The following is an 18,811-nucleotide window of genomic DNA, read 5'->3' as shown; positions in this document are numbered from 1 at the left end:
AACACCAAAAGCAATGGCAACAAAAGCCAAAATTGACAAATGGGATCTAATTAAACTAAAGAGCTTCTGCACAGCAAAAGAAACTACCATCAAAGTGAACAGGCAACCTACAGAATGGGAGAAAATTTTGCAATCTACTCATCTGACAAAGGGCTGATATCCAGAACCTACAAAGAACTCAAACAAATTTACAAGAAAAAAACAAACAACTCCATCAAAAAGTGGGCAAAGGATATGAACAGACAATTCTCAAAAGAAGACATTTTTGCAGACAACAGACACATGAAAAAAATGCTCATCCTCCCTCGCCATCAGAGAAATGCAAATCAAAACCACAATGAGATATCATCTCACACCAGTTAGAATGGCGATCATTAAAAAGTCAGGAAATGACAGATGCTGGAGAGGATGTGGAGAAATAGGAACACTTTTACACTGTTGGTGGGACTGTAAACTAGTTCAACCATCGTGGAAGACAGTGTGGCGATTTCTCAAGGATCTAGAACCAGAAATACCATTTGACCCAGCCATCCCATTACAGGATACATACCCAAAGGATTATAAATTATGCTGCTATAAAGACACATGCACACGTATGTTTATTGTGGCACTATTCACACCAGCAAAGACTTGGAACCAACCCAAATGTCCATCAATGACAGACTGGATTAAGAAAATGTGGCAAATATACACCATTGAATACTATGCAGCCATAAAAAAGGAGTCCTTTGTGGGGACATGGATACAGCTGGAAACCATCATTCTCAGCAAACTATTGCAAGAACAGAAAACCAAACACCGCATGTTCTCACTCGTGGGTGGGAACTGAACAATGAGAACACCTGGACACAGGAAGGGAGACATCACACATTTCCTTTTTTTTGAGACATCATTGGGTCGGGGGAGGGGGAAGGGGGGAGGGATCGCATTAGGAGATATACCTAATGTAAATGAGTTAATGGGTGCAGCACACCAACATGGCACATGTATACATATGTAACAAACCTGCAGGTTGTGCACATGTACCCTAGAACTTAAAGTATAATAAAAAATTAAGAAAAAAAAAGACATGCATTTTATTGTGTATAACATATAAAGCCAAAAATGAAAAAGAAGCACCTAACTTGAATACACAGTAACTAATACTGTCATCATAATTACTCTGCTACTTAAAGAAACACCTATTTTTCCTCCAGAAATTATGACTTACCACCCATGGCCTTTTTGCTTCAAGCATCTCAATTAAATCTAAATGTCGCTTCCGTTCGTAGAACCTCTCCACATCTTGTTTATATCTTTCATTCCTCTGAACCATTTTCTGTAGATATTCAGTTTTCTCTTTGCATGAGGTCTACAATAAATATATGTTGAACAATCAGTTTAACAGAAAAATGACAACAGGTCACATCTTCTAACAATGAAAAATAAACAACGATAGCAAAATTTCACAATAAAGAATTCACAGGAGTTCTTAAGAACTATGTAGACTCCAGGTTGGGCAACAGTGAGATCCCGTCTCAACAAAACCCCTAAAACCTGTGTAAAAGCAACATTCCCACCCAAGTTCTGGTCTAGGGTCTACAATTTATTAGTCCTAACTGTAATGAAGCCCTGTCACATCTGAGTCCAGGCTCTTCTTCCCCAAATATCTGCTGCATCCACTTGAAGGGTAGAAGCAATTCACTTAATATAGATGAAAGCTAAACAAAAGCTGTAAAAGTGATATACAAATGAATAGTAGTATTACTAGGATTAGTATGTTAAATGAACACTCATGACTGAAAGGTCTTAGAAATGAGATAAAAGAAAGCTAAGAATTAGCCTTTATGTTGTGAATTAATAAATACAAAGATGTACTCAGAACCTAGTAGAATATATGCTTGTATGCTTGTCTTCTTTCAGAGGATAGTCGAGAGTGTAGGTGAGTGTTTCAAGTGAAAGTATTTGATTGTTTGACATAGAGAAAGGTAAAAGAACAGAATATCTGAAGATAAAATAACTATAAAAAGCTCAGAATAACTCCTTTGATTATTCACTTTGAATAAGTATAATAAAAACATGTTTTTCCTTGTCTGGTGGACAAAGGCAAAAAATAACATTTAATTACAGTAAAATATATATTATTAAGTACAGAAAGTCACACTTTGAGAGAAAGCAATTGGTTACAAGATTTCTATGCTTATTTCCTGGGTGACACAGCTAACCTCTGTGACACAATGTGCCTATGTAATGAACCTACACATGTATCCCTGAACCTAAAATTAAAAAAAAACAAAAAAAACCCAACAGATTTCCTTTTTCTTTTTTTTGAGACAGAGTTTCGCTCTTGTTGCCCAGGCTGGAGTGTAATGGTGTTCTCAGCTCACTCCAACCTCCGTCTCTCAGGTTCAAATGATTCCCCTGCCTCAGCCTCCCAAGTAGCTGGGATTACAGATTACAGGCTCCCACCAGCACGCCCGGCTAATTTTTGTTTTTTAGTAGAGACAGGGTTTCACCATGTTGGCCAGGCTGGTCTCGAACTCCTGACCTCAGGTGATCTACCTGCCTTGGCCTCCTAAAGTACTAGGATGACAGGTGTGAGCCACCACACCCAGCCAGATTTCCTTTTTTTTGAGACAGGGTCTTGCTCTGTCACCCAGGCTGGAATGCAGTGGTGCAATCACAGCTCACTGCAACCTTGACCTCCTTGGCTCAAGCAATCCTCCCACCTTAGCCTCCCAAGTGCTGGAAGTACAGGCATGCGCCACCATGCCTGGCTAACTTTTGTTATTTCTTTTCATGTAGAGACAGGGTCTCCCTGTTGCCCAGGCTGGTCTCAAACTCCTGAACTCAAACGATTCTCCTGCCTCAGTCTCCCAAAGTACTGGGATTGCAGGTCTGAGCCACCACACCCAGACTAATAATTTCTTATTATGAAAATTTACTGTATTTATTTTAGTTGCTGGGATGTAGAAAAAAGATACATTAAATAAAACACCTTTATGAAGGATATGCTATAAAAGTACATTTTTATGTTTATTAATGGTGAAAATAACCAACAACATTCCAACTAAATGTGTAATTCTCTTCCAAAGTCTACCTTCAGATGACTGAAAAAAATACATGAGAGAACTGGTTCAACAAAAGTGCCATATTAAGTGGCACATGGTATCTCTTCTATTACTAAAAGCCTTACACAGTGTCTGACACATAGTAGGTGTTTAATAGATACTGAATGAATGAAAGAATACTGTAACTTCCTGAGATAATTTTTTTAATAATACTGTTATTGGTTCCTTAAAAATTCAATTAATAATATGTATTTGCTGAAATAGTCAACCTTTTCAAACTTCATATTATCAGATCCATTCTCACTCTGTCACTTGAACTGATATTAGCAGTATAATTCTAAGTGAAAATAAATCAAATATGAATTGACTCAATGAATCAATACTACTACTCTCTCTCCCATGTTTTGAGATACAGAAATCAATAAGAAACAATACAAATGAGCTGCCTATTTTAAAGTACCTCGAGCTGTTTTTCTTTCTCCCTGAAGTTTTTGAGTTCACAGTGATATCTGTGCATTTCTGGGGGACCAATTGACTTTTCAGTGGCTTCGAGGAGTTCAATTTTGCTGAGTTTAGCAAATTCTCCAACTTTGTCCTAGAGCACAAAAATTAAATATTAGCAACTATCATTCATTTACAAATATCTTCAAAATGTATTTCACCCAATGCTTACACTTGTCAAGGTGAAACTCATTAAAAAAAACCTTTGAGATATAAACCTTCTGTGCATTATTCTTTAGAATAATGAAGATAAACTTAGGGTATAAATTGTTATCTTTTTGATCATCTTTAAAAATTTTCTGCACCAATATTTCAAGGTTGAAATGTTTACATATGTATAATAAAAGTTTGGGAATAAAAGAACACATAGTCTGAAGATGAAAATGATCACTGTTTATTACATATCAGTTGAAATGTTAGAGGGTTTAAAAAGAAAAAAAAGGCAATTTCAAACATCTACTTCCGGAGATAATCTGACACCAGCTGATAAGTGTTAAAATAAATAAAAAACTTTTTAATGTTTAAGTTTTATTTAATTTGCACATTATGAAATCATCATTGTGTTTCTAAAGAAAAATGAAATTAATCAATAAGTACTAGTTACCTAGTTAATGCTGTCACTAGACAGCATTCAAAGTCAAATTTAAGAGGTAATATGACTAACATTTAACATACATTGTCAGCATTTTTTATTTTTAATAAACAAACTATAACATGATTTTAGAAGGTATACTTATAGGAGTTTTATTATATCAAATATTTTGTAAACTCAAATATATCAAATATTATATATGTATAACGTCTACAAACAAAAACATTGACTAAAAAGTTGTTCATTAACAACATTTTAAGGGTCTATAAATAGAAGCACATAGCTATCTGAGCTACTCTCTGAACTCAAAAAATAATACTTTATTTCAAAATACTCTAATTTAGACTTTTTTTAACTAATTGAAATTTTCCAAATTACTACAAATTAGTAACATTATACTCTAAGTGATGAAATGCTACCTTTACAAAGAACTATAAGAGTGCTATGTTCAATTTAAATAATACCCCTTCCATGGCATAGAAAGGAAACACTATATACAAAATTTTCCCATCTTTACATTTATTTCTGTCATACCTGAGGGAGAAACTGGCAAAGATTCCCCACTTGAATATTTAAGGCTGCAACTTGCTCTTCCACTACTTTCTGGGTTGTAGATTTTTTGTTGATGAACCAAAACGACTGATTTTTTGCCACATCAATCTCACGCGTGATTACAAGATTTCCAGAAGCTCTGAACCTAATTAAAAAATAATTTAAGAATCTTTATATTCAAAATATATACATTAGTTTAGAGATAAAATTTCAGAAATTCTCTTGCACCAAAGGTGCCAGATAGAATTATTATTATGATTTTTATTCCTTTTGATATTTTGGCCCCTTCCAAGAAGGAAACTTCAGCATTTTATTAGTCATAATACCATAATTGACCACATCAGTTACTTACTCAACATTCAAAATTATTTAAACTGTTAAAATTAAAGCAAATGTGAATACTAATTCATAAACACTACTAGAGAAGTCACATATGTGGAGCTGTTTATCCTTTAATTATTATGCTATTCTTTAATCACATGTGTTGACTACAATTCAAAATGTGTTAGTATATTAAAGGGTAGAGCAGTTAAATCTTGAAACTCCCCCTGCTCAGAAAACGTATGAATGAAAACTGACTCTTAGGCATTTCCAGAAATAAAAACTACCCATACAGGTAGTCCATGGATTCCTCACCACGTACTCCACTCTGAATTCAGAGAGGATTACCTCACATGGATATAAAGGAACATTAAGCAATATAGAATCTGAAAGAAGGCTATTTACTTATTTCTTGCTTTTAGAAGTACTACTGCTCCACACCTCCCATCTATTCATCTTCTTCACTGGGATTCAGCAGCATGTGGTAGAAAGATAAATTATTGGTATCCAATCACTAAATGACAATAATAACTTATAAATGTTGTATATGTAGATTACATTGTAATCAGACCACTTGAAACAGTAAGATTGTAGGACTTTAAAGGAAGTAGTTTTAAACTTTCATTTCCAGCAGAATGTCTAATAAAGTACCCTTACTGATCCTCCTGCTGTAAACAACTAAAAATAATAAAATATTAAAATATCTTCATAAATCAATTTATCAGTTAGCATGAAAGTAAGGAATTCTGGCTAACATCCTAGTATAGGTGAAAACTCAGAGTGGAAAAATAAAATTGGCTTTCATCTTGAAGGCATTCGCCCAATCAAGTGATCTTGAGGATTCACTTTCATGATCTGCTGGTAGAGGACAAAAATAGACAAAGCCCACAGCTATCCAAGGTGAAGAGTCCAATAGAAAGCCATACCTAAGCGATACACCCTTGCTGTAAGGGTAAACTAGAAATACTTCATTGCTACCACCACAAGCTGAAAATTCTGTACACTGTGATTCTGAATTGAAACTATTCAATGGTCTCCGGCAGAAGTTAATAATTTACTCTGCCGGAATCTATGTTATCTTAAAATAATTAACACAGATAAAGTTCTAAGAAGAGTAGTTCACTACAAACACACACACAAGAACACCAGCAGAAATAACATAATGCAGAATCATAAATGAAAAATTTGAAAGATATTTGGATGACTAAGAAAGCATAATATGTCTAATAAGAATTCTAGGACAGGAGACAGAGAATGGGTCAATGGCAATATTGAAAGAGATAATAAATAAGAACTTTCAAAAACTGATGAAAGACACCAAACCATAGGTTTAAGAGTGTCATTAAAACCAAGAAAAGTAAATAAAAAATAAACCCACACCTAAATATATATGAAACTAAAACACTTAAAAAAAAGAAATGAGTTTACAAGCATCTCAGAAAAAGAGAATGATTACTATCAAATAAACTAAGATCAGATTCACATCAGAAGACAACAATGAGAAAAAGAGAATGATTGCTATCAAATAAACTGAGATTAGATTCACATCAGAAGACAACAATGGGGCCAGATGTGGTGGCTCACGCCTGTAATCTCAGTATTCTGGAAGGCCAAGGTGGGAGGATCACTTGAGCCTAGGAGTTCAAGAGCTGTCTGAGCAACATAGTGAGTGAGACCCCATTCTCTACAAAAAATAGTAATAATAAAAAAAGCCGGGAATGGTGGTGAGTGCCTGTAGGCTGAGGCAGGAGGATCACTTGAACCAGGGAGGTGTCAAAGATGCAGTAAGTCATGATCATGACAGGGTGAGACCCTGTCACCAAAACAAAAACAAAAACAAGAAGACAACAATGATATTATACTATACTGTGAATATGAGAAAAGAGACCTGTCAATATAGAATGTTATATCCATGAAACACATCTTTCAAGATTTAGAGCAAAATGGTATCATTTTCAGATTAAAAACTGAGTGTTCCAACAGAAAACTCTCATAAAAGAAAACTTTACAGAATATCCTTTTGGCAGAAAGTGATTCCAGAAAGAAAATCAGAAATGGAAGAAGGAATGAAAAGCAAAACAAACAGAAATATCTGAGGTAAATTCTAAATAAACATTGACAGCATAATATATTATATTAATAATAATGTTTTGAGGAGTTTTAAAAAGATAGAAATTTAAAAGCATGTAAGTTCAGAGAAGTTATTAAGAAGAAAGTACTGTAAAATCTTTGTTTAGCAGGAAGACAGATATTAAGTCTGAACTCCAACAAGTATTCCTGCTAAAATTCCAGTAATCACTAAAACAAAAGAATGCGTAATTTCCAAGACAAAAGAGAAGGAAAAATGAAACAAATACCCAACAAAAATAAGAAAGAAAAGAAATGCTGAAGAGTGTGAAAAATAAAAAGCAGAGAATAAGACAGTAAAAATAAGTTCAAACATATATTTGTAAATTGATTATATGCTTTACTTAAAAGATTCCAGAAAAAATAACACAGCTCTACCAGTTTAAATGAGATAACAAAAGATATTAAAAACATGAAAAGAATGAAAAAAGACAACTAGAAAAATACTGGAGGGGGGGGAAAAACTGCCAACTACATTAATGGTAAACTAAATGGACTTTAAGGCAAAAGAAAGATAGAGGTCAGTATCTAACAACAGAAAGTTGAATTCACCAGGAAGATAAACAATTTTAATCTTAGATGCAACTAATAATGTCCTAGAAATACATAACGCAAAAATTGACAGGACAAGGATAATTAACAAATCTGCATAGAGGAATAGTGTAATACACCTTTGTCAGTAATCAAGGTATCAATTGGACAACTGAAATCAGCAAAAATATAGAAGATGTGACAATATAACTAATAAACTTGCACTAATGGACAAATACAGAACACTGCAGGTATCTGCAAAAGAAAACTTATTCTTTCAGCCAAAGAACAATTACAAAAGTTCACTACAAAAAGAAAGAAATTTCAAAGGATTAGTAACATAAAACCAGTATCTCTATATATATAACTTCACTACAAAGTGGAAACCAATACTAATAAGAAAATCCCTACATTAGAATTAGAAACAATTTGTAATTATGAACTCATAAAGAAAATATTCAGAACTGAAAAACAGTAAATACTATATACTAAAATTTGAGAGATAGCGCTAAAGCAGTAAGTGGGGTATTTTTAACCTTAACTGTTCATATTAAGGTAAACAAATGACTAAAATTAGTGCAATAAATATCCATTTCAAAAAATGAGAATCAGTAAAGAATAGAAATTAATGAAATAGAAAACCATAATATAAGACAAATGCAAAAGCTGGTTCATCGAAAAAAACTACTAAAATTGACAAATCAATTTTCAGAAGACAAATACTGCTTTATGTAAAATAATACACATATAATGAACTCATATAAGAGGGTAATATTCATGTCAATAAAATTTAAAACTAAGAAGAATGGGAAAATCCTTTATGAAGTATAAATAATCACAGTGATACAAGAATAAACAGAAAAATCTAAGCAACCGATTGCTATAAATAAATGAAATCAGCAGTTAGAAAAAAATTAAATCAGTATAGTTAGAAAAAAAAGCCAGATGATTTTTTTTGCAAGACCCCCTACAATTCACATCAGATTATTTTTAACAGTAAGATTAACCAAACATTCAAACCACAAGTATCTTTCACAAACAAAATACAGATGTCAAAATCCTAAATAAAATACTAGAAAACCAATCTAGCAACGCATCAAAAAAACTACGACCAAACTGGGTTATTCTAAGAATGCAAAATTGAGCAAACATCAGGGAATTAATTAATTCTTCAACTTAAATGATATAACCAACTCAATAAATACTGATAATAAACTCTTTGTTCTCAATTTACTTGACCTATCTAGCAGTATCACACACAGGTGATAGACAACGGACTCCTCCTGAAGTTGTTCCAAGTACTGGTTTCCAAGTACTGTATTCGCCTGACTCACCAGCCAATTCTCAGTTTCCTTTCCTAGGTTTCCCTATGTTCAATCTCTAAATGGTGCACTGTAGCAGATACGTTCTTAGAACTCTTATTTGTTTTATCTATCTCTGCTTCACTGGCGATTTAATCCATCATAATACTAATGATTTCCCAAATGTGTTATCTTCAGCCCAGACTTCTCCAGGAATGACAGGTTTATATATCTAACTGCCCACTAAAAACATTTCTACCTGAATCTCAGACCTTTTTGTATGCGTGTGGAGACGGAGTCTCGCTATGTTGCCCAGGTTGGTCGAATTCCTGAGTTCAAGCAATCCTCCCGCCTCTGCCTCCCTAACTGCTGGGATTACAGGTATGAGCCACCGTGCCCAGCTCTGCCCGAGTATCTACTAGGCATCTCAAACTTTACCATGTTTGTTTCTGAAAAGTTCTTTTTTTAAAAAAACATTTTAACACATCTGAAATTGGGATGCACATTTCAAACTATCTGTGCTAGTTTAATTTTAATTGGAAGCTACAAGTGGTGGCATCTTAGTTCAATGATGTATGATCTACCGCCAAAACCTTGTGCAGTAGGTCTGTCTACCTCAGTTAATGGAAACTCTACCCTTAATCATGCCAGACACCCTGGAGTCCTCCCTGATGTCTTGCTCCTTCTCCCATACCCTGTATATAATTCATAAGCGAATCATAATGTAATTCATAAGCAAATCATAAGCTACCATCATCTCTCATAGGATTGTTCTATTAGTCACTTAACTGATATTCTTGCTTTTGCCTTTGCTCTCTTAAAGTTTACTTTCCATACAGCAACCCAATCTGGTTAAACTTTTTACGTTACATCACATCATTCCTCTGCTAAAAACCAGGTGGCTTCACGGCTTATGCAAAATAAATGCCAAGTCCTTACAATGAATACAGGCTTTACTTCCTGATATTTTCACAGCTTATCTTTCACTATTCTCCTCCTTCAATGTGATCCAGTCACTGTGGGTACCACTTTAGAGCCTTGGCATTTGCAGATCTCCATACCTGAAATACTATTTCCCCATTTATCTCCATGCTCATTACCTTCCCTCCTTTAGGTCTTTGCTTAAATGCTATCTTCTCAGTGAGATCTTTCCTGATCAGGCTATTCAAAACTGTAAAACTCCACTCTGTCACTCCTATCCTCCTTTTCTGCTTTATTCTATGTAGCACTTATCATCACCTAACATAATATGTATTTTACTTATCTAACTGTCCCTCCTTATGCCCCAACTATAAATTCCATGAGGGAAGAGTATCCCCAGTGTACAGGTACTCAATAAATATCTGGAAAATGATTACATAAATATATGCCACAGATTATTCTACCCACCATTCTACTCAAGGAATACATGGCCAGTTAGTACATTTGTTTAATAGCAATAATTTCAACAACTAATGATGAGCTGTTTTACATTTGGTACTCTCAAGGCCACGTGAACCTTCGTGGAAAAAGTGCTTGACATTTATACACTTATATTTTATTTATGTGTAGGGTGTTAGGTAAAGCTCTAAATTTATCTTTAAAAAATTAACAGATAATTATCACAGCTCAATTTGAATAATTTACACTATGATACTGTGATACATAGGTTGAGTATCCCTAGTCCAAAAATCTGAAATGCTCCAAAATACAAAGCTTCCTGTGTGCCAACATGACATTCAATGGTAATGGTCATTGGGGTGTTTCATATTTCAGATTTTCAGATTAGGGATGTTGAACCGATACGTTTAACGCAAATATTCTAAACTCAAAACAAATCCAAAGTCCAAAACACTTCTAGTCCCAAGCATTGCAGATAAGGGATACTCAACCTGTATAAAGAAATATGTAGGCTGGGTACGGTGGCTCATGCCTGTAATCCCTGCACTTTGGGAGGCCAAGGCGGGCAGATCACTTGAGGTCAGGAGTTCAAGATCAGCCTGGCCAACAGGGCAAAACCCCGTCTCTACTAAAAATACAAAAAGTAGCCAGGCGTGGTGGTGGGTGCCTGTAATCCCAGCTACCTGGAAGGCTGAGGTGGAAGAATCGCTTGAGCCTGGGAATTGCAGTGAGCCGAGATGGTGCCACTGCACTCCAGCCTGGGCGACAGTGACACTCTATCTCAAAAAAAAGGAAAAAAAATGTATTTAGTCTCTGTCCTCAATTCCTGACACATAACTCCTAATCCCTTGGAATTTCCTAGGTGACAAGTGTGTCTTTTTCTAACGAGGCAACTCTCGGTGGGCTTCTGGATGTAGGCTGGTCACTAGAAAGATAAAAGCCACGAACAGAAGCTTAGAACCTTCAGCCCCACCAACCTACCCCTCATCCTCTGGGAAGGGAAGCAGGACTAGAGATTGAGTTTCTTATACCCATGTGATGAAGTCTCCATAAAATTCCCTGAACCACGGGTTTCAGAGAGCTCCCAGGTTGAGGAACACATCCATATCCTGGGAAAGTCTGGAAAGAAGCTCCTGCACTCTGGACTCCTCCAGACCCCGCCCCGTATTTTGCTAATCATTTGCACCTTCTGTAGAATCCTTTATAATATATGGGTAAACCTAAGTGCTTCCCTGAGTTTCATGAGCCATCCTAGCAAATAACTGAATCAAGAAAGGGGTCCTGAGAACCTCAATTTACAGCTGGTTGGTCAAAAGTACAGGGCACAACCTAAGACTTGCAAATGGCTTATCAAGTGGAGGGCAGTACTGTACGACTGAGCCCCTAACTATGGGTCCTGCACTAATTTTTGGTTAGTGTCAGAATTGAACTGAATTGTAGGGTGTGGGGAAAAAACCCACACATCTGGTGCAGAAGTGTTCTGTGCTGTGTTGAGTTTGAGAACAGCAAAAACAAGTTTGGTTTTTCCTATCTCTTAAAATATCCCACACTTAATTAAACTGCCAATTTTATAGTAAGTTCTCAGGTACATTTAGATCTGTTCCTGGTTTTCACATTCTGCTCCTCTCATCTTCTATACCAGTATCACATTTATTTTAAATCAACAACTTTACAGTATACTTCAACATGTGGTAGACAAAAATCTTATTTACAACTTTGCTTTTTAAAAATCTCCTTGGGTTTTCTGGCACATTTATTCTTCAAGATGAAGTTCAGAATCAACTTATAAACTTACCTGTTGAGACTCTCATTGTATCAAATGTATGTATTAATTTAGAAAGGATTGACTTTTTGTTGTTGTTTTTTTGCAGACAGAGTCTCACTCTGACACTCAGGCTGGAGTGCGGTGGCACAATCATGGCTCACTACATCCTCTACCTCCCCAGGCTCAGGTGATTCTCTCACCTCAGTTTCCTGAGTCTATAGATGCGCATCACTAGGCCTGGCTAATTTTTGTATTTTTTGTAGAGATGGGGTTTTGCCATGTTGCTCAGGCTGGTCTCCAACTGCTGGACTCAAGCAATCACTTGCCTTGGCCACCCACAGTGCTGGGATTACATGCATGAGCCACTGCACCTGGTCTGACATGTTAATAATAATATGTTAATAATGTTGACATATTAATAATGTTAATAATGACATTAACTTTATGTTTCTAGGAACATATCACTCGTCTCCATTTCTTCAGGTCTTGATTTTATATTCTTCAGTAAAATTTTATCATATTTTAATAAGTTGGGTATTTTAAAATTTTCTTTTTACTTCCATGTGTATCTTTCCCATCTCTATATAAATAAAAACTTTCTGAGTGAATTTTTATAAAAGATCGTTTCCTCATCTCATATCAAATGGTACGGCTATCAGATAATCTTTGAAGGCTTGTCAGCTCAAAAATGCCACAACTTTCCACTAATATTCCAAAAGCAACAGTCTCTAAAAAATCACCTAAACAATGTGCACATTTATGTGTAAAGGATTAAAATTATATATACCAAGGACGGTCAACTGGTTTCATCATAAACATCAACTTTAGTCCATCAAAAATAGCTGCCAAGAATGGCCAATTGAGAATATCCAAGCTCAAGGGAAAAGAATACCCTGATGAATTACTGATGTCATAAGGGAGAAAATAAAAAATGGTGGCACAAGTACCAAGTCCTTGTCATACATAAGATTCACCAAACTATTAACAGTAGTTATTTACAGAATTAGGAATAATAGCAAGAAGGCTTTTATTTTCAACATTATACACTTCTACATTGTTTGCATTTTTTAAAAATAAGCAACTATTACTTTCAAGATCAGCAAAAAAACAAAAAAAAAAAAACCAAAAAACAAAAAAAAACACCCAGATACTTTAAATTTGTGAAAAACACTGCAACTTCATCATGACTACTTAATATAGTCCTATTTCATTACCTGCTATAAACTTATTTCCCTGATAATTTTTTTAAAATAAAACTCTCACAAGTTTTTTTTGTTTTTGTTTTTTTTGGGGGGGACGGGGGGCAGAGTCTAGCTCTGTCTCCCAGGCTGGAGTGCAGTGGCACCATCTCAGCTCACTGTAACCTTTGCCTCCCAGGTTCCAGCAATTCTCCTGCCTCAGACTCCCCAGTAGCTGGGATTACAGGCATGCGCCTAGATAATTTTTCTATTTTTAGGAGAAACGGGGCTTCCTCATGTTGGCCAGGCTGGTCTCCAACTCCTGATCTCAGGTGATCTACCCACCTCAGCCTCCCCAAAGTGCTCAGATTACAGGAGTGAGCCACCACAGATGGCCTACAATTTAAGTTTTAAAAATATATTTTTTAAACCACTTACTTATCTGGATTAATTATTCTTTAAATATTATTTCCAATATTTATGCCATAATACTATATTAATACTCTTTTCTAATCATCAGAAAAACATGAATATAAACTAAGAATTTTATAGGAAAAAGGAGTTTTAGCACTTCTAACACTTACAATTCAATTTCAACCATGCCTCTGGAACATCCTCTCTTCACAAAAAAACCAACCTAAGACATAAAAAAGAAAGTGAGCTGTGTAATGACATTCCCAGGTTAACAATCCGAGATTTAGCAGTCATTATTATTTGTCAAATTAAGATTTTTTCAGGTACCACTTATATGTGCACTCCTGTCACTTTCTAAGGTATCCCTCCCAGATCTGGGTTCCTCCATTGTTCCCTTCCACAAATAACAACAATAATAATATTAGGTAAAATTTATTGAACTCCTATGCACTCCATAGCCTCTTACAAACTTCGTGACAAAGCCAGTAAGTGCCAGAAAAAGGATCTGAACCCAGGAAATCTGGCTCCACAGCCTGTGTACTTGGACACTATATTAAACACCCAGAGAGAAGAGAAAATGCCTGTGGGAAAACACGTCCTATAGTATAACCACTGAGCACTCAAACCTCCTTATTGCCATTGAAGACTTCCTACAGTCGCGCAGGTGAAATATTAACAACCATGCTAATACTACCTATCCTCTTAATGATGTAATTGCCACCAAGCATCGTTTTAAAAGGAGCAATACAATTGAAATTTACATGATAAAGTAGACATACCTGTGCCAGTTTCTATATGCTTATGAGTCTAAGCCCAAAAACAAAGTCTGAGCCTAAAAAAATCAGACTGGATCTTAAATCAGTCTATAAATAAGTGATAAATATTAAAAAAGGTAGAAAATACACCTCGCAAGTAACCTTTTTAATAGTGATGACAGTGATGACAACAGCTAGCATTTATCAAGCATTTACTATATACTGTTGTGCTAAGCACTAAACATGTATTTTCTCATTTAACACTCATAAGCAACCTTGAAGTATACATTCATTTTATAGATGATAAAGCTGAGTCCCAGAAAGATGAAGGAAAAAAAAAAAAAAAGCCTTATCTTGTAACCACCGGGTATAGCCTAATACTTAAAAGTACAGATTTTAACATCTACTATCTAGGTTCAAATCTCAACTCCATCACATACAAGTTGTTACACATTGGACAGTTGCTTAACCTGCCTGTTTCCTCACAGGGAAACAAGGACATCTATGTAGGAATGCTATCTGCCTGTTAGCTTGCAAGAATTAAAATACTTGGTACCAATGAGGAGGAAAAAAAAAAGTCAGGAGGCAGTTCTTATCATAAAGTATCCATACAGGTGGTGTAGAGTATGTTTTTGTTATATTTTTATATTAGCATTTAAACATAAATAAATTAAATATTCTTGCTGAGAACTTGGGCATCCCATAAATACATCTGTGCAAAGGGCTGCAACCTGTCATCTAGGAAACACTGCACCCCACAGCCTCCTTAAAAATCCTATCACTCAAGGATGAGAAGAGATGTGTTTTCATGACAAAAATCAACATGAAAAAGTTAGTAAAAATTGTTATAGCCAATTCATTCCTACTGTACAGCCCCTGGAGTACAATCCAACAGACCATTACAAAGAGATAGGGATTAAATGATCTGATAATTTAAAAACTATATATCAATATTCATAAAAATCTCAGTTGGTCCTTGGATGCTATCTGTTCCAACTCTCCCATCTTTGAAATGAAGAAAAACTGAAGTTCAGATAATTGCTCAAGGTCACAAGGTTAGTTATTAACAGAGAAAAGTATCTTCTACCTAATAAATGTCTCCCATATAGCACTAAACACATGCATACACATTTTAAATAATTTATAATCTTAAGGGGAATTTGCTTCCATTTTGTAACTGTTCATTAAATTTTAATTTTTTGTTATTATTTCTATCTTAATAGCATTGTGGTCAGTATATGGTCTATGTGGTGTCCATTTCTTGAAATATTTTGATACTTGCTTTATGACTCAGTATACAATTAACTTTTAGAAATGTTAACTTGTGCTTGAAAAGAATGCAGAGTCTCCAATTGTTGAGTGTACTTTTTATAATATAGCCATTAGTTCAAGCTTAACTTTATTGTTCAAATCTTTTGTAGTCTAATTTTTTTATCTGATTGATCTACTATTATTGATAGCTCTCCCAGTACAGTTATGGATATGTCAACTGCTTGTTAGCATTCCGCAGATTTTGCCTATACATTTTGGAGCTAGATTATAAAGTGAGTTGGGAACTGAATTATCTTCTAGTGAATTAAAACTTTCGTCAGTGTTTAATGACCACTATTATCTCTAAAAAGACTTTTTGCTCTAAAGTCTGTCTTGCCTAGTATTAATCCAGCTACACCTACTTTCTTTTGTATATTTGCCTGGCATGTATTTTTTTTCATCCTTTCACTCTTAACTTTTCTGTAACACTTTATTTTAGATATGCTTATTAAAAACAAAAGAGAACTAAACATTGTTTCATTTCTCCATTCTAACAGACTTTATAATGAGTTTAGATCATTTATAATTAGTGTGATTATATCTGCACATATTTCTACCATCTCATTTTGTGATTTTTATTTTATTTTTCTTGAGACAGAGTCTCACTCTTGTTGCCCAGGCTGGAGCGCAACAGCGTGATCTTGGCTCACTATAACCTCCACCTCCTGGGTTCAAGCAATTCTCCCGCCTCAGCCTCCTGAGTAGCTGGGATTACAGGCACCCGCCACCATGCCTGGCTAATTTTTGCAGTTTTAATAGAGACAGGGTTTCACCATGTTGGCCAGATCCTGACCATGGCCTCACAAAGTGCTGGGATTACAGGCGTGAGCTACCACACCCAGCCAACGTTTTGTCATTTTTAATGATCTCATTTTTTGTATCTGTTTCTTATCTCCTCCTCCTCCTCCTCCTTTCTTAAGACTCCCTCCCTGTTCGGGCAGTATTTTTCCGCCACCCACTCTCATGAATATGATTAAGTGCCCTACACAGGTGTACCATTTTTATCTTTTACACTGTATTTTTACTGTACCTTTTCTATATTTAGAGATGTTTACATAAGTACAATGTAGGCCATTGTGTTACAACTGTCCACAGTATTCAGTACAGTAACATGCTCTACAGGAGTGTAGTCTAGGAGCAATAGGCTACACCATATAGCCTAAGTGGATAGTAGGCTATACCATCTAGGTTTGTGTAAGTACTCTCTATTATGCTCACACAATGACAAAATTGTCTAAAGATGCATTTTCTCAGAATATATCCCCATCATTAAGCACATATGACTGGATTTTGTTTCTGCCCTTTCTAAATTTACTCTACGGTTCCACAAGCCAAGTGCTGCATTTAAAAAAAAAAGGCATATTACATAATTTCTAGCATTTTTGGTGTAAGGGACTTGGAGAATCCTCTAGTATTATCGTCCAAAATACTTCTAGAAATGAAAATCTCCTTCCAGTTTCTTTACCTGCCAAATTTATTCCTTACATTCACGCACTATTAAGTTTGCTATACCCAAGGAACTGAAGTGTAGAAATTGATGTTACTAAAAGCAATTAATAGTTCTGAATTTTCTTAAAAAGTAATTATGTTAACTCACCTTATCCGCTCGTCCCATGAAAGCAGGTTTCCCAGCTAAACCAAGGCAAATGGCACACACAATGCTCGACTTCCCTGTTCCATTGGCTCCAATGATCATATTCAAGTGGGGTCCAGGAGATACTTCACAAATATCATATGTTCTGAATTATAAAGAGATGAAATTACTAAGGAGAGATACAAAACCACTTTTTCTTGCTTTACATTATTTATGAGATTCCTCAAATTCCTCTAAAAACTAGCTAACCTTGCAAATTTAATTTTTTAATAGGTTTTTAATAAACAACTTTAGAAAGAAAATCTACCAATAGAAGAAATGAAAAGGCAGTAATGCATAACTAAAGAATATAATTTCATATAGTTTCTTCAAAAGTTTGCTGAAAAAAGTGAAGTTTGATACTTTGTTCTTTTTTAATAATTACAAAACACTGGACACTATATCAAAGATATTACACAAAATAATTTTAAAACAAATTTTATAGGAGAGGCCATGACTTACCTTAAATCTGAATTTTACATTCATATTTCTTTTAAATTATAATGCTTAATGGTTATTCATATTTTAATATTTCAAACAATCTAAGCAAATTTTTAATTACAAAACTGAAGATATATCTCAACCCAAAGGTTCCATTTTATTAACTTTTAAAAATTATTTTCCAAGCCAGGCACCATGGTATGTGCCTATAGTCCCAGCTATGAGGGAGGCTGAGGCCAGAGGACCAGTTGAGCCTAGGAGGTCAAGGCCAGCCTAGGTATCACAGAGACACACCACCCTACAAAACAAACAAAAGTTGAAAGTTGTCTAGTATTCTGATTACAGTTAGCATCTAATCTTTATTAGTTACTAGTGACAATTATGATAAAATGTGAAACAAACTCTGACTCAGACATTCTTTTAACTCGCCTTTGAATACTCTTAATTTGAACCCATAAAACGTGTCCTTTGTCCACAGCATTTCAGTTAGCTCTCAGGAAGCTGCCAACTAATTCCTCATGAATAAATGCTTAGCCTGCTATTCACCTGCTAAGTATATAAATAACTTAACCAAGCGCACATTAATATTTTAAGAAAATAATGATTTTGAAATGTCAGGTGGCAATCAAAATACAGGTGGAAAAGAAGTATTTTCTGGCAGGTTTGCTAATCCCATACCTCTACACAGCATGTGCTATATCTTTTTAGCCATTTTGTTCTGCTAGCACCTGGGTCCCAAAAGAGCTCTTTATAATGGTTACAATAAAACCAGTTTGGGAACTTCAGAAATGTAGAAAATTATCTGACATAGAACTTCTTACTCTCAACACACGAAGTCCCATTCTTTTAACACTTGGATTTCCTGTTGTGAAATCTCTGTGTGAATGTTATACTAAAACAATGATGTAACTGGTATTTAAGAAAACTGAACAGGAAAAAGCATGAGAATTTCTGGCCTA

The 18,811-nt window shown here is 35.1% G+C and overlaps 1 protein-coding gene across 1 annotated transcript in view; it reads right to left on the bottom strand.

Moving 5' to 3' along the window:
- Positions 1–18,811, bottom strand: part of SMC5 (structural maintenance of chromosomes 5) — a 112,808-nt gene that overhangs the window by 89,922 nt on the left and 4,075 nt on the right. The window contains exons 2-6 of the mRNA XM_011970154.1: positions 17,376–17,517; positions 13,883–13,935; positions 4,678–4,840; positions 3,511–3,645; positions 1,211–1,351 (exon numbers count right to left, since the gene is read on the bottom strand). Of these exons, the coding sequence (XP_011825544.1) occupies positions 1,211–1,351; positions 3,511–3,645; positions 4,678–4,840; positions 13,883–13,935; positions 17,376–17,517 (634 nt within the window). The remainder of the gene's footprint in view (positions 1–1,210; positions 1,352–3,510; positions 3,646–4,677; positions 4,841–13,882; positions 13,936–17,375; positions 17,518–18,811) is intronic.

Source organism: Mandrillus leucophaeus, unplaced genomic scaffold (genome assembly GCF_000951045.1).
Source record: "Mandrillus leucophaeus isolate KB7577 unplaced genomic scaffold, Mleu.le_1.0 Scaffold93, whole genome shotgun sequence".
Lineage (NCBI taxonomy): Eukaryota > Metazoa > Chordata > Mammalia > Primates > Cercopithecidae > Mandrillus > Mandrillus leucophaeus.
The sequence above is the reverse complement of the archived record's forward strand: the minus strand, read 5'-3'. Positions and strand labels throughout refer to the sequence as shown.